At 42.5% G+C, this 19354-nt stretch overlaps 1 protein-coding gene across 2 annotated transcripts; it reads right to left on the bottom strand.

Moving 5' to 3' along the window:
- Positions 1–1028: 1028 nt before the first annotated feature.
- On the bottom strand, positions 1029–17542 carry EIF1AD (eukaryotic translation initiation factor 1A domain containing). 2 transcript variants are annotated; one of them, XM_068104622.2, is made up of 6 exons: positions 17304–17542; positions 15110–15261; positions 14566–14674; positions 3434–3542; positions 3300–3350; positions 1029–3210 (listed from the first exon to the last, which is right to left on the bottom strand). In XM_068104622.2, the coding sequence occupies exons 2-6, from the start codon at positions 15194–15196 to the stop codon at positions 2982–2984; spliced, it is 585 nt and encodes a 194-aa protein (XP_067960723.2). In that variant the 5' UTR covers positions 15197–15261; positions 17304–17542; the 3' UTR covers positions 1029–2981. The 2 variants fall into 2 exon arrangements, with proteins under 2 accessions (XP_067960723.2, XP_067960724.2); XM_068104623.2 differs by having other exon boundaries at positions 17156–17511.
- Positions 17543–19354: the final 1812 nt, after the last annotated feature.

Genomic DNA, 19354 nt, shown 5'->3' on the forward strand with positions numbered 1-19354 from the left:
TGGCTCTGACCGGGCCTGTGCTGCCCTGATGAATCCAGGCAGCAGGGAAGATCTGGCCGTTCTTGCAGTGGGAGGTACAACCACTGCAAAGAGGTGCCCCTGATAGTTGTGCAGACCAGGGAAGTGGGTGCTGCTGCCTCTTTCAAACTAAAGTGTCAAAGCAAAGAGCACCAGTCTCGGAAAAGCTAAAGCAGCCAAAAAAGCAAGCTGTGAAGAGTGATACGGAAGATATCTCCCAAAAAAGCCAAAGACCTACTGCCACCTCTGAGGTGATCCAGTCAGTCGTCTGCCATGGTCAAGAAAAATGTGAACACGGTGCTGTTATGACCAAAGCAATGAAACCAAAGTCCAAGCCTGCAACCAAGCGGTTGAAGAACAAGGTAATGCTCAAAAAGTGATGCGTTTAGGTGAAGTCTTCTTCATCTCACTTGCCCCAAACCCACATCGTTTCACAGACTGCGTTGATCAACTCCTGAAAGAATGGTGCTGCATCCCCACCTCCCACTTTAGGGCATTAACTGGTGGTCAAATAAAGTTACATCTCATGCATCCTCCAATGTCAATTCCATGTATCATTTAAAATGTGCTTTCTGCTAATTGCATTTTATTTTTCGACAACCCCAGGGGCCCAGATAGCAGCAGCCAAAAGAAAAGTGCTCTCACACCTTGTTGTGGGGTTCATAACAACCAAGTTTGAATTTTTGCACAACTGTTTAGGATAGAGTGATGGAGCCAATTACAATATCCGTGCATTTCATCAAGTTTTCATGTTACGACAAAAGTTTTATGGGGTTGAAGAACGAGGTATAGCACTACCTAAAGGAAACGCAGTGGTCGTGACATCCAGCACGGAAAATACATATAAATGTCTACTTTAAACTGGGAGAATAGTATGAATGGTGTAAATAAATGTAGTTGCCATACACAGCAATGTAAGACTTCCTTTTGCCTACAAAGTTGCATGATAGTCATGAGGAGCTGGACATCATCTCCCAACACCTCACCCCAAGCCCCCTCAACTCCTAATGCACAAGTTAGTTTTATTTTTATTCAGGTGACACTGAATGCATACATAAAAGGTAAAATCCAAGAAGCAATAGATGGAAAAAGCAAAACCTGAATGAACTTGACGAAACCAAATTACCTGTCCCACAATGTGTTCGTACTACTTAGAGTTCATTTAGTGGGATAGATATGTGAAAATTGTGGCTTTTGTGGTTAAAGTACCAAATTTGGTATAGATCAAGTTTAATATGTATCAAATTATTTGAGGTAGAACAAAGCTGAATATTTCCCCAAACATCCATAAAGGGGAAAAAAAATCCAAGATGGCAACCGCAAAAATTGCAATACTCTTAAATCGCATATCTTCGGCAGTTTATGACAGAAAAACATGAATGTCGTGTTCTTTTCTTTGTTTTCAGACATGAGGAATCCAATGCCACCATCATTTATTCTAAAAGATGCAGCTATTAATATTAGGAATTTTTTTGTTTGTTTCTTTGCAGATGGCTGAGCAGATGTAGCTTGCATCATGTCAGCAAAGGTGTAAGCTTCTTCAGTGAGCCTATGGCCATGTACATGCACATTTGAGTTTATTGATTGTAACCTGTGTGCCTTTTGTCAACATTGTTCCACTCCTTCAGTGTCCAGCAAATTCTAAATGGACAGATGTTAGAACAGGCTTTGACCATTTGACAAATTTCCATGAACTAGGCAAGCAGCCAATACCAGTCGACATATGCTGGATTGATGAACGAGATGGTGTTGCCACCACCCTGTCCTGAAATCTTGCTCGATGTCATGCATCCTGGTGACTGAAGTGTTATATCAGTCGACTGGCAAGAGTACTAGCACCTGCTGCATCTACAACTGAGGCTGGAGATTGCCCATATATCCTTCAACAGGCGACGGGTATAGACAGACTTCCCAAATGCGAAATGTTTCTTTTGCGATGAATCTGAAACAGAATCTAGACCACTTCAAGTTACCATGCCAGAAATTATGCTGTGTCTAACACTGTGCACTTAAACTACAAGATCAAAAACTCATAGTACAACTTGGCTCAGGTGATCTCAGGGCACAGGATTCTGCTCATTCTTACTGCCCAGTAATGTTGGACAATGCCAGCAGCCAAATGAGAAAGCAAAGACAACGAACACCAATGCATTGTCTCATGGCATAGCTTTGGTGGAATGACATGTTTCATGGTACAGGGGAAACATGTCCCTGTTTCAGAATCGCATAACAGAATCCGATGGTGTGGAACGAAAAAGAGCTACACTGAAGCCTGGGCCTTCGAGCAACAAAATTCCGTCACTACGTGAATTGTACACAAATTTGACTCCTATGAAGGAGGAACTACTACCTGCTCCCCTTCCATTGATGTGGTAATCTCACAGGTGACGGCCATCATGTAAAGGCTTCCCTCAAAGGCAAAAAGCAACGCAGCAGTTCATAATAAGCAAGGAGAACCAGAACATATAAAAGAACTCCATTCACGTTTTTCTGTCATAAATTGCCAAAGATATGCAGCTTTATACATTTTTGCAATTTATGCGGTGGCCATGTTGGATTTTTGCAATTTATGCGGTGGCCATGTTGGATTTTTTCCCATTTATGGGTGTCAGGAGACATATTCAGCTTGGCTCTATATCTCAAATCATTTGGTATATATCAAAACACAATCTATACCAATTTTGGTGCTTTTACCCCAAAAGGCACAATTTATCTCAATTTTCTCACACATCTGCCCCACTAATTGGCAGCAAAACTGTTATGTCACCAAAGAGTGAAAAAGCAAAAATGATGGACCTGCAATAAATATAATATGGGCAATCAATAAATGCAGTCATGAAAATAAAAAAAATATTTCTAAACACAAAGTTATCAACTAACTGTTGCAGTTCTTCCACAAGTCGATCCGATTTGGTTTAAATCACTTTTTCAATGCAAGTCTCGATTTATGCTGGAACTACAAATTATTGCTCCGGCTCTTCTTCACTTCCACATTTTGCATTTTCATCTGGCATTTCATCACTACTCTCACTGTCACTGATGGTATACTCAAAGTTCTTTCTATTTGTGTTGACAAAGAGGTCACTGTCATCATCGTTCTCTTCTTCCTCTTCTTCCTCTTCATCATTTCCATTGTCCTCTGCATTTTCATGATTCATTTGAGACTTTGTTTTATTGTGCGACACAGATACTCTAGGCAGGAAGGAAAGGGGAAGTGAGAGTGGATAAGACTATGCAATTGAAACAAAAAGGCAAAAACAACAGAAGATGAACAAACTTACGCCACACTGTCTCTGTTTGATGCACAATCACCATCAGCAAAGGCTTCTGGCCTAAGAGATGAGAACATACATACATCAGTGCATTTGCCACGACGTGCAACTCAGACTTGGTCAGTGACTGGGATAACACTTACCAGGCACCTGTATGCTTCAGGTGTTTGATGTGTTCCTTGTACAGGATAAATACTATTTCACCTTTCACTTTGTCTCCTTCCTCTATAGGATCAACAATGAGATAGTCACCTGTGGGGAAAAAAAAGAAAGAAAAGAAAATTATTTTAGCTTAAAATCTCAGCTTTGTTCATCTTCATATTACACAAGTAAACATTTCAAAACTAACTCACTTTCACCTCTGCACGAATCCTACATTCACCGTTGCTCCATCCACTTACTCCTCTCAAATCGCATAATGGTTCCAAAATACAATTTTTTAGAAAAGCAGTGAAAATAGTCGATGTGTGTGTGTTTAAGTGCAAATAAATTCATCAAAATTGATGTTTACATTGTAAATGTCACGTTTACATTCAACTGTCAGGTTTCAATAAAACAAATGCAATTATTTACTTGTTTACAATGCTCTTATCACCTTGTGCATGTCTGTGTGTCTGTCTGTGCATGAACATGTTGCCAGGGATATACTTCCAGCAAACTGTAAATGTTAGTTTGATCCTAGATATATATTTTGTCCTGACCACAATCATGATGGGTGGCTCCAGGAAATTAGCGATAACAATGGATCACCCGTTTGAAGGATTCAAATGATAGGCTAGGCTTTGGAAGCCATGTAGTCATTATTTAAAATAAATAAAAATAACGACTTTTAAAATTTTCCACAATATATATTGCAGCGGACTAGGTCTCGCCAACGTACAATGCGAGAGCGCCGGATATCGACTCCCAATAGGTCAAGCGCAAGTGTTCCGCAATACAGAGACTGATGCGGTGTAGTTATGTTTAATTAATTTGGCCGCATGGCGGTTTCAGTATGCATGTAGTGTTTTGAAAGGGCTTTGATTAAGCTGGATGGCGGTTTCACAGCTCAATATCCACATTAAATATGCTTTAAATGTAACAGGTTAAATAAATAATGAGGATGGGGACAGCAAGAAAACAGAGAATAAAGGTGAAGTAGAAATCCACCGGTGTACTTAGCAGGTAAGAGTTTCCTCGCCTTAACCGTAAATCAAGCCTATAACAGACAAACTAGGGATTTGTGGTCTTCCCCTTTCGTTGAGATGTCGGGAAGGTGTAAGTGGGGTACAGCATTGTCGGCTCTCCTGTGTTCCTACTGACTGACCTACGGGATGCCGACTCAATATGGTGTCTGTGTACGGCTGTGCACTGCCGAGGCCTTACTCTAAAATCCTCAACTTTCCTCAGTGCATTGCTAGGCAGACAGCAGCTGACTACAACACCTTCGCTCACAAGTCTGCACTGCTGCTAACGGACACAACGACTCTTCACTGTATATAACCACAACGCATACCCACCCTGCTTTTGCAGCAACAACGTCTCTCACGTGTTGCTGCTATGAGCGACTTGGTAAATTTGGCAACTCTTTCTGAAAGGACACATCAAGGAATTCAATTTGGTGCTCCAGGGTGGGAAAGATGGGGAGCCAGGATTTCCTCAAGGTGGGCATTTGTTTGGGGTCCATCTGAATCACACACAATCAGACCCCCACCAATGCATTTATCAGACCTCTTGGCTCCTTACTCGCATACAAAGAGAAAAAAGGGAATGCCATGCTGCCATGGTCTCACGAAGGAAGTCAAAATGAGATGTGTTTAGTGTTGTGAATGAAAAAGGTTCTACTCTGCCACATGCACTCATAGACCCACTCAGTGATAACAGGCACGGTTAGAATTTGAGAACTTGGTTTGGATACAGCACTAGCTACAACCTTCTTTGCTATACTCAAATCAGCAGTGAATGAATGAATGAATAAATGATCGTTTTAAGGCCATTTTCCCCGCTAGAGCAGGGGTTAGCCTTGCGGGCCTCATGACAATCATGGTTCCCTGTTTGAGGCAATGTTTTTATGGCCGGATGCCCTTCCTGACGCCAACCCTTCGTCACGTTCTTACGATGCGCAGGGATACGGTGTACCTATTCTAAATCGGGGTATACACCGTGATCATTCATCCCAGCAAGCTGGTACTCAATTTGCTGACCTCGGAAGGATGACAGGCTGAGTCAACCCCCCTGGCGTTAATTCAGCGATCGACCGGGATTCGAACCCAGGATCCTAGGATCCCAAGCAGGCACCCTAACCGCTAAGCCAACACCAGGCTAAGCCAACACCAATCAGCAGTATGATCATATAAACATGGGCAACAAAAGGAAATGGAAACGATTTCATACCACTAATTGGAATATTCAAGAACAGCAGGATAGAAAGTTTCTGGAAAATAAATACTGGGCTGAAGATTTTTCTGTCATAGGAAAGGCTAAATGTCTCAATAGTTATAATAATTGTAGATCTCATTTTCATTTAGGGGCATTGTAACAAGGCGACAAGCAACTTCCTGAAAGCCAAAAAAAAAAGAGAAAACAAACGCATTGCTGTTGTGAAATCAGTTAAAATTGACACCTATTCAAAGTGAATGGTCCATGGAATGTATCCATTTACTCTAGTAGCTCATGGTGGTTGAGTATGCACTTTATTGTACAGACCTAAACTCTTCAGGAATCCACTAATTGAAGGTCCAGGAACAATATTTGGTTGGTAACACATTTGCCACTGACGGCGAAATAGCTGAAATGGCCATACCCCTTTTTGGGCCACGCCCCCTTTTTTGCCGTGACTGTATCTACAGAACCGTTGGACCTAGGAGGTTGCCCGACCACTCAAAATTTGCGCAATGGCCACATTATGGGGGGTCAGTAATACATTTTCATATCCAAAAGTCAATGGTTTTTAAGATAATTGCCAAAAACCGATTTCAACATGTTACGAACTACAATTGTATGATACCACCAAGGCCACAACATTATATGACACTTATACCTTTTGCATCATCCTATTTTGGAATTTACTTATTTGGATTTCTACACTTTTCGCCTTTACTACAGCCACAAAACGTGACACATTTAATGTTCCTGTCTCTGCAAGTGCACGTTTTGGTACTCATACATGCTCTTGGGCATTTGCATGGAGGAGGCAGGTCATCGGGCCTGCACGATACTGGCAGTATCACTGGTGTTATGCCAACGTCCGTTGCTTCATACCCATACTGGAGTGGATCTGGTTTGGTGACGGCAGGAGTTGGGGCTTGCAACCACATCTTACACTGAAGAAATGCTCGCTTTATGTGTTCTCGTAGCGTTGATGAACAGCACACAAGCTGGTTGAAGTCCAGTTCTTTCTTGGAGTTGTGGTACTGCTCCCATCGATATTCATCGAAAGTGGAACAGTCGGTCTTCTTTAATCCAGACACAAGGAACTTTTCAGCATTGCTTGTTATCTGTGGTGACAGTTCTTCTACACCAAACCCTTCCAGTAGGGAGAGATCGATGGATGCTTTCAGGCCAGACAGCTTTGGACCCACCTTGCTGGTACTGTCGCAACCGCTGAGAGCATGAATGGCTGGGAGACACGACACCAAACCGTTGTCCAGTTGATCAACCAACATGTGGACTGGTACAGTTTTCTTTGTTTTCCGGTTACCAAGCTTCACGTACAGCTTTTGTAGTTGCCAGGTTGTGTTGAAGTGGAAGATGAGGTTGACAAAGACATCTGTGTCAGGCGAGTCGACCAAGACTGATTGAACCCCGTGTTTCACAACACCATCATTAATATGGAACATGATTCTGTCGTCGGCTTCTTCTTGGTTGCTTGAGAGCTCTGCGATCTGTGTTTCAGTGCCAGCTAACAGTTTCCTGCATTCACCCCCATATACTCCTCCAAAGAATATTTCCTTGTCCGACTCGACATTCTGCAGCATCCACTTGAAGACATACTCCTGCAACCGAACTTTGTTCAACATTGAGCTCCAGAACATATCAAGATCGACAGGGAGTTTCTGATTGTCAGACCCAATGGTGATTGTGATTTGTTCTGAGGAACTTCGCTGTGCCCGTTCCATTTGCTTGATTGATGATTTTTGATAAACATCAAAAATAATGTCTATTCTTGTGGACACGGAGCCTGTAGCAAGAATCCTGTTGGAAAGACTCTCAGCCAATTCCCCGAATGTGTGAAGGCCCATCTTTTTCATCGGTAGTTTACGCACAAGTGCCATGAAGTCCACTATTGTCATCTGAGCGTCACTCTTTACATTCCTCGTCTCCTGTGGAAGGCGACTGACAAGTTCCCTGGCTAAGGAGGCTTTATCGGGCTTCTTCAATTTGATGCCATCTTTACATTCAGTGGTGAGGAACTGGGATGTGCTGGTCAATTCATACTTCAGGAGTTCTAGCATGCTGTACCCTCTTTCTCTAGCATAGTCAATGTACCTAACCGTTTCCGCTGCATCCTTTTTCGCCATCGATTTCTTCGCTGTGAACGGAGTAGAAGTACGTTTCACGAAAACAGTCTTGCGGTTGGTAGGGATTGTATCATGTAGGTGCTTCTCCTTATCCTGAAATCTGGTCTCAACAAACTCTTCATAACTCTTCTCACCAATTTCCAGGCATTCAAGTAATCCGTCGACAACCTCCTGGGGAATGTCAGCTCCAGTAGAGATGTTCTGAAGTCTGATTCCAGCGTCGAACGGATTGTTGATGGATTTTATGTAATCCAGAAGGGCCTTTGCACGAACATGGCCAATCTTCGTAGAACTTGGATTGAACTCATGGTGTAGGCTCAGCTCACTGTCATCTTTGTCTCCCAAGTTGCACCATTCCAGCAGCTGTGCCACATGAAGATCTTTCTCATGCTTTAGGAGATTTTATGTTGTTTTATGGGATACCGCTGCCTGCATGCAGGCTCAACGACAAAACACCCATGACCGGAATTTCTAGCCATGTCTAGACTCTAGTCTAGACTCTAGACTAAATTCTAGTCTAGACTCTAGTCTAGACTCTAGTCTTGACTAGTCTAGACTCTAGTCTAGACTCTAGTCTAGACTCTAGTCTAATCTAGACTCTTCAGGAATCAAGTAATTGAACAATAGGAACAGGAACAGGAACAATTACGAATAATATTGTAGTTCGTAACATGTTGAAATCGGTTTTTGGCAATTATCTTAAAAACCATTGACTTTTGGATATGAAAATGTATTACTGACCCCCCATAATGTGGCCATTGCGCAAATTTTGAGTGGTCGGGCAACCTCCTAGGTCCAACGGTTCTGTAGATACAGTCACGGCAAAAAAGGGGGCGTGGCCCAAAAAGGGGTATGGCCATTTCAGCTATTTCGCCGTCAGTGGCAAATGTGTTACCAACCAAATATTGTTCCTGGACCTTCAATTAGTGGATTCCTGAAGAGTTTAGGTCTGTACAATAAAGTGCATACTCAACCACCATGAGCTACTCTAGTAATTCACCTTCTTAGCTATGGCAAAGGGCAAAGCCCAAACCTACAACACCTTCTGATCTCTATGGTAGATAAATCAAACATTTTCACCTTTTTGAGAAGAGATGAGGATTACTAATAAATAAACTAGAACTGCCACTTTATAACTGCTAGCAGTTATGACCGGTTTCCTCTGCCCTCCTGCTTTCATACAACCCCGCTTTCACATTATTTTTTTTTTTCTCCATCAATTTATCCCTAGATGATGTTCAATAAATTTCATCCTGATTAAACTAATGCCGACAGAAGGGGCGGCCAGCTTAACGTCAATCAACTAATGCCGACAGACTTGGGATATATAAAATGCGATAGTGTCATGTTTTCGTGAAAAAGTCAGAATTTTGCCAAATCTGTTTTGGACGAGTGTGAGTATACCCTAGCGATTGCCAAATTTAAACGAGCCTGTGAGGTCGCTCCGTGCGCAGCCTGCACGTCGTGTGGTGTGGTAATTCGTTATTTCCCCACCCTTGATCTGAGGTAACTCGACCATACTTTATCCGATTTTTGCCAGGTTTGCGGTGGTCGAGTATTCAACTACCTTAGTGACTACCAAAACCGAAAGCCAAATTAAATTCAGACTTGAAATGAGCCCGTACGGGCCTGCCTGCATGAATCGCACCAAGTGTACAGTATTATATAATTCCCCCTAACGACCCGAGGTAACTCGGTCAAATTTTATGATTTGCACCGGGTTTGCGGTGGTCGAGTATTCAACTAACTTAGCGACTACCAAATCCGAAAGCCGAATTTAATTCGGAGTTTAAATGAGCCCGTATGGGCCGCATGCACAAATCGCGCCAAGTGAAAATTCAGGCACGGCTCTCAGCAAAGGCGTGATTTCTTCATTCGACGACAATTTAACTCCAAATCCCACAAACTTCCAACTTTCCTTATTCTTCTCCTCATGTTATTATCTCTCAAAATCACCAAGGGTATGCGAAGCTGCTATGCAGGAAACCAATCAGTTACATGGCCTGAGAAAAAAAAAGTGTTGCATTTCTTCTTCTTTCAACAATAATGACTTCTGGGCTCTCCAGACTTAGAAAGACTTTGGCCAAGGCGTGGTCAGCGTTCCAGCACAGCTTGTTGACCACGTCGCTGTCTCCGTATTGGAGCTTGGTTCTTGTCAAGCCACGTTCATCGGTCAAGCTCCCGGCTCGGGGATACCGTCCTCTGTTAACCCCGCCCATATGTGATCCTTGCTGTTCCATCAGGTGCTGGATGTTCCACAGTGTTCCATGGATGGATTGATGGTCCTTGGATTTGTATTTGTATTGTGGTTTTGTAATGAAATACGGGTTTGTGTTGCAAAGTACACAACAGGTCAAAAGTTTTAGAACACCTCAATTTTTCCAGTTTTTATTGAAATTTACGCAGTTTAATGTCTCAATGTACTCTGAAATTAGGCAGAGAACAAATAAACAATTGGAGATAAAGAAAGAAATCATAGAATCATTTTGTTTAACAAAATTTAATTTAAAATTTTGACTCGGCAAAGTAGCCACCTTTTGCAGATATAACCGCCGAATACACTCGTGGCATTCTTTCTACAATGGAAATCAAATATTGTTCGGGAAGTTCTTCCCAACACTGTTGCAGCAGTTCCCACAAATGTGTTGCACTTGTAGGTTGCTTTGCTTTCACCCTTCTGTCCAGTTCATCCCAAACCAGCTCGATGGGGTTTAAGTCTGGAGACTGTGCTGACCATTCCATGATTTGAAGCCTGCCGTCTTGTTCTTTTCCTCGAAGGTAGATTTGACATAGCCTGGAGGTGTGTTTAGGGTCATTATCTTGCTGAAGGATGAACCCTTGAACAACTAGGCGTATACCAGAGGATATTGCATGGTGCTGCAAAATGCTGTGGTGGCCCTTTTGGTTCAGGGTGCCAGTCACTCTGTGCAAGTCGCCGACTCTGGATCCAGCAAAAGAGCTAAAGACCATCACGCTTCCTCCTCCATGTTCGACAGTTGGTGTCGCACAAAGAGGCACTATCCTTTCGCCTACTCGACGGCGTACAAAAACCCAGCGTGACAAACCAAAGATTTCAAATTTTGATTCATCGGTCCATAAGACCTTCTTCCAGTGTTCAGTAGTCTACTGGCAGTGCTTCATGGCCCAGGCAAGCCGCTTTTTCTTATTTTGCCATCTCAGCAATGGCTTTCTTACTGCCACTCGACCTGGCAAACCTGCAGCTCGAAGTCTTCGCTTCACAGTTGAAACTGAGACTTGCTTACTTCGACCAGTGTTAAGCTGTGCTTGAAGCTGTTGTCCTGTGAGCTGCCCATCATGCAAGCTGTGGACTCTCAGAAACTTGTCTTCTGATTCTGTTGTGGCTTTGGGTCTGCCAGACCTCTTCCTGTCAGAGTTTCCTCCAGTTTCCAAGTGCCTTTTGATGGTGTAGGAAACTGTACTCACTGACACCTTGGCTTTCTTTGCAATTTCTCCAAAGGAAAGACCTACACTTTTAAGGGTTATAATGGTCTGTCTGTCTTCCTTTGTTAATTGCCTTTTTCTTGCCATTATGATGGCAATATACTACTTCCTGCAGTGCAATATTGTCCAAATAATGCCTCAGAGGGTGAAATAATAGTCTGTTCCAATACTGCTTTTATACAGACAGGGGGTTTGTAATCAAGTAATCAGCAGAGGTTGGGACACCTATAGGAATTGTTTGCATCAACTTTCAAGGCTTAATTTACTTACATTGCTGCAGAACAGCTGTAAGTTGTTAACCCATTACTTGTTCGCTGAAGAAGGCCTTTTTTTTTTTACAATATAACTGTGCAATTTACATTATTTTCCCATTTTTGCTAACCTAAACTTTTTTTTTTAACCTTGAGCAGTTTACTGTTTACCTTTGCACCATTTCAGGTTATTCATTGGACTTGAATTGCTTAAATTTCAATAAAAACTGGAAAAATTGAGGTGTTCTAAAACTTTTGTTGACCGGTAGTGTATGTACCAGTCACGTGAAAAAGTAAGTACACCACATGTAAAGTTTTGACTTTTTCAACATAGAGCTATTTGATCTTCATTTCAACAATATTGATAAAGGTGATATAATATAACAAATATCATGAAACATTTACATTTTGTAGTCCATTGTATAATTTAAATAAACATAAATGCAAATTTCGCATGAGGAAAAAGTAAGTACACCCCGACATTTATCACTACTTCAAATACCTAAAATTAGAATCAGGTGCACCAGCTCAGGTGCAAATGATTAGAACATCGTTAGAGACGATCTTGGAGGAACCTGTCTTATTTAAACCTCAGACATTTAGTTTGGTTTGCTCTTTGTTGTTGAAGTGTGCGGCATCACCATGCCTAGATCAAAAGAGCTATCTGAGGCCTTCAGGAAGAAGGTTATAGATGCCTATGAGTCTGGGAAGGGATTTAAAAAGATCTCCAAACAATTTGAAATCAATCATTCGACTGTCCGGAAGATCATCTACAAGTGGAGAAGATTCCAAACAACTGCCAACTTGTTCAGGCCAGGCCGCCCCAGCAATTTCAGGCCAGGCCGCCCCAGCAAGTTCAGGCCGAGAGCAGACCGCAAGATGCTGAAAGAAGTCTCCGAGAACCCCAGAATGTCATCACAGGACCTACAGGTAGCTCTTGCCACTGTTGATGTCAAAGTGCACGACTCTACCATGAGAAAGAGGCTGCACAAATTTGATCTACATGGGAGGTGTGCCAGGAGGAAACCTTTGCTGTCCAGAAAGAACATCAGGGCAAGACTAAAGTTTGCCAATGAACACCGAGGCAAAGACCAGCACTTCTGGAACAATGTGCTCTGGACAGATGAGTCAATGGTATATCTATTTGGCCACAGTACCAGAAGATATGTTTGGCAAAAACCAAAGACAGCATTTGACCACAAGAACCTGATACAAACTGTAAAGCATGGTGGTGGAAATATTATGGTTTGGGGCAGCTTTGCTGCATCAGGGCCTGGGCAGCTCACCATCATAGAATCCACTATGAATTCTTCATTGTACCAGAGGGTGCTTGAGGATAATGTGAGACCATCTGTCGGAAAGTTGAAGCTCAACCGAAGGTGGACCTTGCAACATGACAATGACCCTAAACATACCAGTAAATCCACCAAGGAATGGCTGAAAAGAAAGAAATGGAGGGTTCTGGAATGGCCAAGTCAAAGCCCGGATCTAAATCCCATCGAAATGTTGTGGGGGGATTTGAAACGAGCTGTGCATGCAAGAAACCCCTCAAACATCGCACAGCTGAAAGAATTCTGCATGGAGGAGTGGGCAAAAATTCCCCCCAGTCGATGTCAGAGACTGGTAGACAGTTATAAGAAATGCCTACTTGAGGTTGTTTCTGCCAAAGGGGGCAATACCACCTATTAGAGCCAAGGGCGTACTAGGGTTAGGGTTAGGATAAGGGTTAGGGTGTACCTACTTTAGATACCACCTATTAGACTTTAGATACCCAATACCACCTATTAGAGCCAAGGGTGTACTTACTTTTTCCACAGAAGGAAATGGCATCTCTGTTAATTTTTTGTTGAATAAATTATTGCAAAGTCAATTTTTCGTTGCTTTTTGTTCAATTCGATCACCTTTATCTGTAGATACTGTTTAAATGAAGATCAAATATTGATATGTCCACATATGTTAAAAAGATTTAAAAAAACATTTCATGGGGTGTACTTACTTTTTCCACATGCGAAATTTGTATTTATGTTTATTGAAATTAAACAATGGACTACAAAATGTAAATGTTTCATGATATTTGTTATATTATATCACCTTTATCTGTCAATATTGTTGAAATGAAGATCAAATAGCTGTATGTTGAAATATGTTGAAAAAGTCAAAACTTTACATGGGGTGTACTTACTTTTTCACGTGACTGTATGTATGGACTGAAGAGGTGTTGGGAACCAGAGAGATTAGGAGGGAGTGGAGGGAGAGGGAGGGGGGAGTGAGAGATAATAAGGGATACAAGAAGAAAGGGGATCTAGAGAGGAGTTACAAAGAAAGGGAATTCAAACCTGCTACACAAACAACACATATCTCTGTCCACTGCTACGAGGGGAAGGTAATCTGTCCAAACAAAATACCACTCAAGATATCTAAACTCCGGGGTTCCTTTTTGTGTTGTAACTCCCCGGGATCTTCCAACACGAAACAATATTTAATATTTATCATGTTTGGGAGGAGTACGAGCTGTGAAGGATGTTATAAACAAATTTTTGGTTGGTTCCGGGCCCACATGATAAATTATACTAGATTTTTGCATCTATTGGTAAAAGAAGAAGATGTGTGTGCGTGTGTTATATACACTGCTGCCGTACACTTGTACTAACAGGAAATGGTAGGAACTCGACACCTCTTATCCACCGATATTTCTCATATATCCTATATTCCCGTGAGTACTATTTGCATTCAGGAAGACAACAATTATGTTTAGCCATTCTGAAATTGCCACTCTTTTGTCTAAATGATGAAAATTAGGTTTAAAAGACTATTTGAATTACAAATTTCACGCTGGCAACAGCAGGTTAAAAGTGCCCAGCAAGCAGATCCGAGTCACTGAAAATACACACAGCACATGCACAAAAGTCCTCGTTACCATTCATCCGCCATTTTTAAAGTTGTGTATTGGAGCAAAGATATATTAATATTTCATTATATTTACTTGTTTGTGTCGCCTGTCTGTGCATCAATTGTGTGTTTCCATTTAATTATTTATTATACAATAATAAATAAAAGTCATACCTCTTTTGATCCAAATGTTCTTCCTGTATTTGGGTGGCATACTGACAAGGAAGCGCTGTGCCAAGGCAGTCTCCACCTCATGCAGGTTGTTACCTGGTGATCCAAGAACCTACACACAATAAAGCAGCATTGTCATGGTAACCCAAAGCTTTCATGGATACTTTTCATTTCGTAAAATCTTTTTGATATTGAAGTACCATACTCTGTACAGAGCGTTAATTCTGCCGAAGCAGATTCATGGCAAGTTATACTTGGTTGTTTGCCATTGCCTTTCCAGCATTATACATGCTCTATCCTTTTAAAATGCTGAGCATCAAGCAAGGAAGCAGCACATACCATCTTTAAAGCCTTTGGTATCACTCGGACGGGGCTTGAACCACCGACCTCTAAGACTCGGAGTGAAAGCTCTAACCAATGCACCACAAAGTCGGTTTTTTTTAGCAAAAATAAATAAATGAATAAGCCTCCACATTATAAAGCAATGTTTATGACGATGAAAATCACCGAATTGAATCCAAATGACTTGGTTTCTATCATGGCTCACCCTCACAACCTGCTGCTGCTCCGATGGCACGACATATTCCTCCATCACTTCTCTCACCACATACTTGCGCTTGGTTGCTTTCGACATGAGGCGGAGGTTACTTGTCAGTGCAGTGTTCCGCACAAAATTTTAATGAGAACACCAGCAATTGACTGCAGGATGAAACAAGCAAACACACCAATCATTTTTTGAAAATAAATACAAGGTGTGTGTGTGTGTGTGTGTTAAAATGCAACGGAACTTGTAAAGAGGTGCTACATAAACATATATATAATATACACATTAAAGGATATCAAGCGGGTATCTATTTATTAGGTACTCAAAAGGGGGGGGGGGGGGGTGTGGGTGGGATCATAAAAAGAACAAGGAAATCTGAATTGAGAAAAGATAGATAACATTGGAATGAGAAGGAACATGTGAGAAGAATGGTGAGATAAGGAGGAGATGGTGCGTTGAGAAGGAAAGGAGGAGTTTGTGGCATTTCAAGAGGGTGAGAGATCAAAAGCCTCCCCGGATGTTGCATACATAATAAATATATGGTTCACAAGGCCTTGTCAATCCTGTGAACCATTCAAAAGAGTGATCCACTGCTATCTCATCACCACCCATCCTGATCTTTTATATCTTCCATAATCCAGCTCCCTCTACCTGCAACTCACCAAATAACTTCAACATTATTTACCTGCCTGTCAACTACAATTAAATAAAACTCAAAATTTGCTCGAATTCATGTCAATGCATTCGACCCCAGCTTCAACTGACTGACCCTTATCTGCCTGTTCTCCACTCAACTCTTTCATGAGCCTACGTCTGTTAATTAATACACAAAGTTCCACCGAGGAGTCAGCAGTCGCAGGTCATTTTCAGACATTTTCACACCGGAGTGGTCGCATCATTTTCTGGGGGCAGCTGCCGCTGATGCAGTGTGTGTGTGTACACACACACACACACACACACACACACACACACACACACACACACACACACACACACACACACACACACACACACACACACACACACACACACACACACACACATACACACATACACACACACACATACACACACACACACACACACACACACACACACACATATAATAATAATAATAATAATAATAATAATAATAATAATAATTCATTTATTTTGTATAGCGCTTTTCCAGAAGCCCAAAGGCGCTTTGACAGAGTGGAAAACATAATGCATAACAATACATGAAAACAACAATTGCAAAAAGACAAGAATCAAGAAAACAAACAGCAGCGATATACGGCATATATATAAGACAAGAATCAAAAAGACAAGACAAGAATCAATAGGGAAATATTTAAAGCAAAAGGAGGGAGAAGGAGAAGAGATAGTCAGGGGTTAAATGCTGTGGGTTGAATGTTGAATGCAGCGTTGAACAGGTGGGTCTTTAGTGATGTTTTGAATGTGGTGAGTGAGTGAGGAGGAGTAAATATATATTATATATACACACACACACACACACACCTTGTAAATATATATATATTACATACATACATACATATACACACACACCCGCCCGCCCCCCCAGACACACCACTCCCCCCCCCCCCCCCAGACACACACCCCCACACACCCTGCCTCCCAGACACACACCCCTACCCCCCAGACACAGACAGACAGAGACACACACACACACACACACACACACACACACACACACACACACACACACACACACACACACACACACACACACACACACCCCAGACACACACACACCCCAGACACACACACACACACACCCCAGACACACACACACCCCAGACACACACACACCCCAGACACACACACACCCCAGACACACACACACACCAGACACACACACACACCAGACACACACACACACACACCAGACACACACACACACACACACACACACACACACACACACACACACACACACACACACACACACACACACACACACACACACACACACACACACACACCCCGCCCCCCCCCCTCCCCCCATTTCCAATCAGGTAATCAGGCTGACAGGTTGAGTCAACCGACCTGGTGTTCATTCAACATGGCAGGGGCTCGAACTCAGGACCATAAGATCTTAAGCCATCCAACTTAACCGTTAAACCAACGCCAGGTTACATCCCACGTGATTTACACGTCTGGCCGTCGCGATTCGTGACAATCCTCAAAAACCTGCCGGAAAATGTCCGCCGCGAAACAGATGCGTAGATCAAAGATCTGCAACGTCCTCGTTGATTCTGGCACTTCTCCGCTTACTTCGGCAATTTTCCGTTCCCAGAAACAAAAAAGATAAAACGGGCCAGAATTGCTGGCCTAACCATAAACACCGCCATATTGCATAGTGACTTCCTGTAACGCCGCCTTCTATTCGTTAAAATCGAAGCACCATGCACCAATGACGAGCGACCTTATTATGGTTACGCCTCCTCACCAGGAAGCTCCGCCCACGTCACGTGACGGCAGCACGGGGGGCGTGGAAAAGCCTCTCACTGACTGATAAATAAAAACAAAGATCTATTTTTATCGAGGACGGCGGCGGACTTGCCAGACCGTGCTGCCATCATTTTTCTTAGAATCCAGCAGAATGTGTTATTGGTGCAGAAAGTGTTAAAAAAGAAGCAAATAAACAATCGGTGCATAGATGATATCCACGATATACTTAAAACATCACACAAGGTATAATTATATTACCAGTCCAGTCAATCTATGATGACTGGTGTTGGTTTAACGGTTCAGGTGGCTGGCTTAAGGTCTTAGGTTCCTTAAAGATCGAAAGGGTCTAAAAGGATGTAATTTATGATCTAAAAGGTTGGAATTGTCTGAAGGGGTCTAAAGGTTCTTAAAACGTCGAATAGAGGGTCCAATGGTTAAAAGGGTATTAAAAGGTAGAAATAAGTGTGGGGGTCATAGGGGATCGAAAGGGTCTAAGATGATCTAATGGCCTATGGGTTCTAAAAGTAAAGGGTGTAATCTGGTCTGTCTGGTCTGAGGGATCAAAAGGGTCTAAGGGATCAAGAGGGTCTGAGGGATCGAAAGAGTCCTAGAGGTCTTAAGGATCTTATAGAGTTATAATGGGGTTTAGGGGTCTTAAGGTTCTAAAGGTTCAAAATGGTCTAAGACTAAGAGGTCTTTAGGTTCTAAAGGGTCTGTTATAGGGTTATGAATTGTCTTAGAGGTCCATTGGATCTTTGGAGTCTCAAAGGGTCTTGGGGTTCTAAAGGATCTGGTGACATTCATGATCAGATGTCTGCAAACAATACATCTGCATGTGCCGTTCCTCGGATGAATGTTAAACTGGTGTCCCGTCTGTCGGCATTGGTTGGTGGACTTTAAAGATCACACGGTGTCCTTCACAAATAGTAGGTGAGCTATCGGCGGCACCATGAACAAATTCCTGCTTTAACCTAAGTTGAACGTCAGGCCTGGCCAGCAGGTTCGTAAAAGACTTGGGCCAAGCTTCCCCCAGCCAACCCCACAATAACGTGGGGATAACTGTGGTTGTTAAACAGACAGAACAAGCATTCTGAGTATTGCGCTGCATTACATGTCCCCTACCGGCAGTCTGTCGTCCGGAAAACTGTTGGGGAAATTACCAAGGGTTATTTACACACTATTTACTTCATAAGGGTTATTTACCCACAGGTTCTGAATCGTTCCCAATCGCTAATTACCTCAGGGCGGGCTCACCTGTGATTCGCACTCGGGACTTCGATTTATACACCTTGCAGACAGGTCAGCAGAAGCACCATAAATAAGTTGTTGATAAAGAACCTTTCGAGTCGCTAAATATATCAGTAATTTATTATATTTTCTGGTTCACGATCAATGATCGATGTGTACATATATGTTGTTCGGCTTGGCTCCGCCCCTCCCGAAAGCGCGCGCTGTGTCACGCTTTTGACGTTCGCGAGACGAGGCTGAGGGCACGCGGTGCGGCTTGAGGAGAACTCTAGAATAAACAAAGTGCCATATTACTGTCAAAAATAATCGAAACGTCGTGAAGTTCGACCTTTATCTGTAACTTATCATGAGGAAACCATGTACCAAGTTTGAAATCATTAGCATTAAGAGTTTAGAAAAAAAGTCCGGAAAACTGTTCTTTTTCGTCCGGAAAACAGTCCGTGACGGACTGACGGACGGCGTGCAAACCTGACGGACTGACAGACGGAGGGACGGCGTGCAAACCGGCGTGTAGGGGACAAATAACAAGAAGACGTCATGCAGAGC

This window comes from Myxine glutinosa, chromosome 9 (assembly GCF_964187855.1).
Source record: "Myxine glutinosa chromosome 9, kmMyxGlut1.1, whole genome shotgun sequence".
Classification (NCBI taxonomy): Eukaryota; Metazoa; Chordata; class Myxini; order Myxiniformes; family Myxinidae; genus Myxine; species Myxine glutinosa.

Bases quoted from the DNA above. Each gene is read 5' to 3' on its own strand.
- EIF1AD (XM_068104622.2), bottom strand. From the start codon at position 15,196: ATGTCGAAAGCAACCAAGCGCAAGTATGTGGTGAGAGAAGTGATGGAG. The intron at 14,675-15,109 runs GTGAGCCATGAT...TATTGTGTGTAG, and splicing joins AGCAGCAGCAGGTTGTGAGG to GTTCTTGGATCACCAGGTAA. The intron at 3,543-14,565 runs GTATGACTTTTA...TTTTCCCCACAG, and splicing joins GAACATTTGGATCAAAAGAG to GTGACTATCTCATTGTTGAT.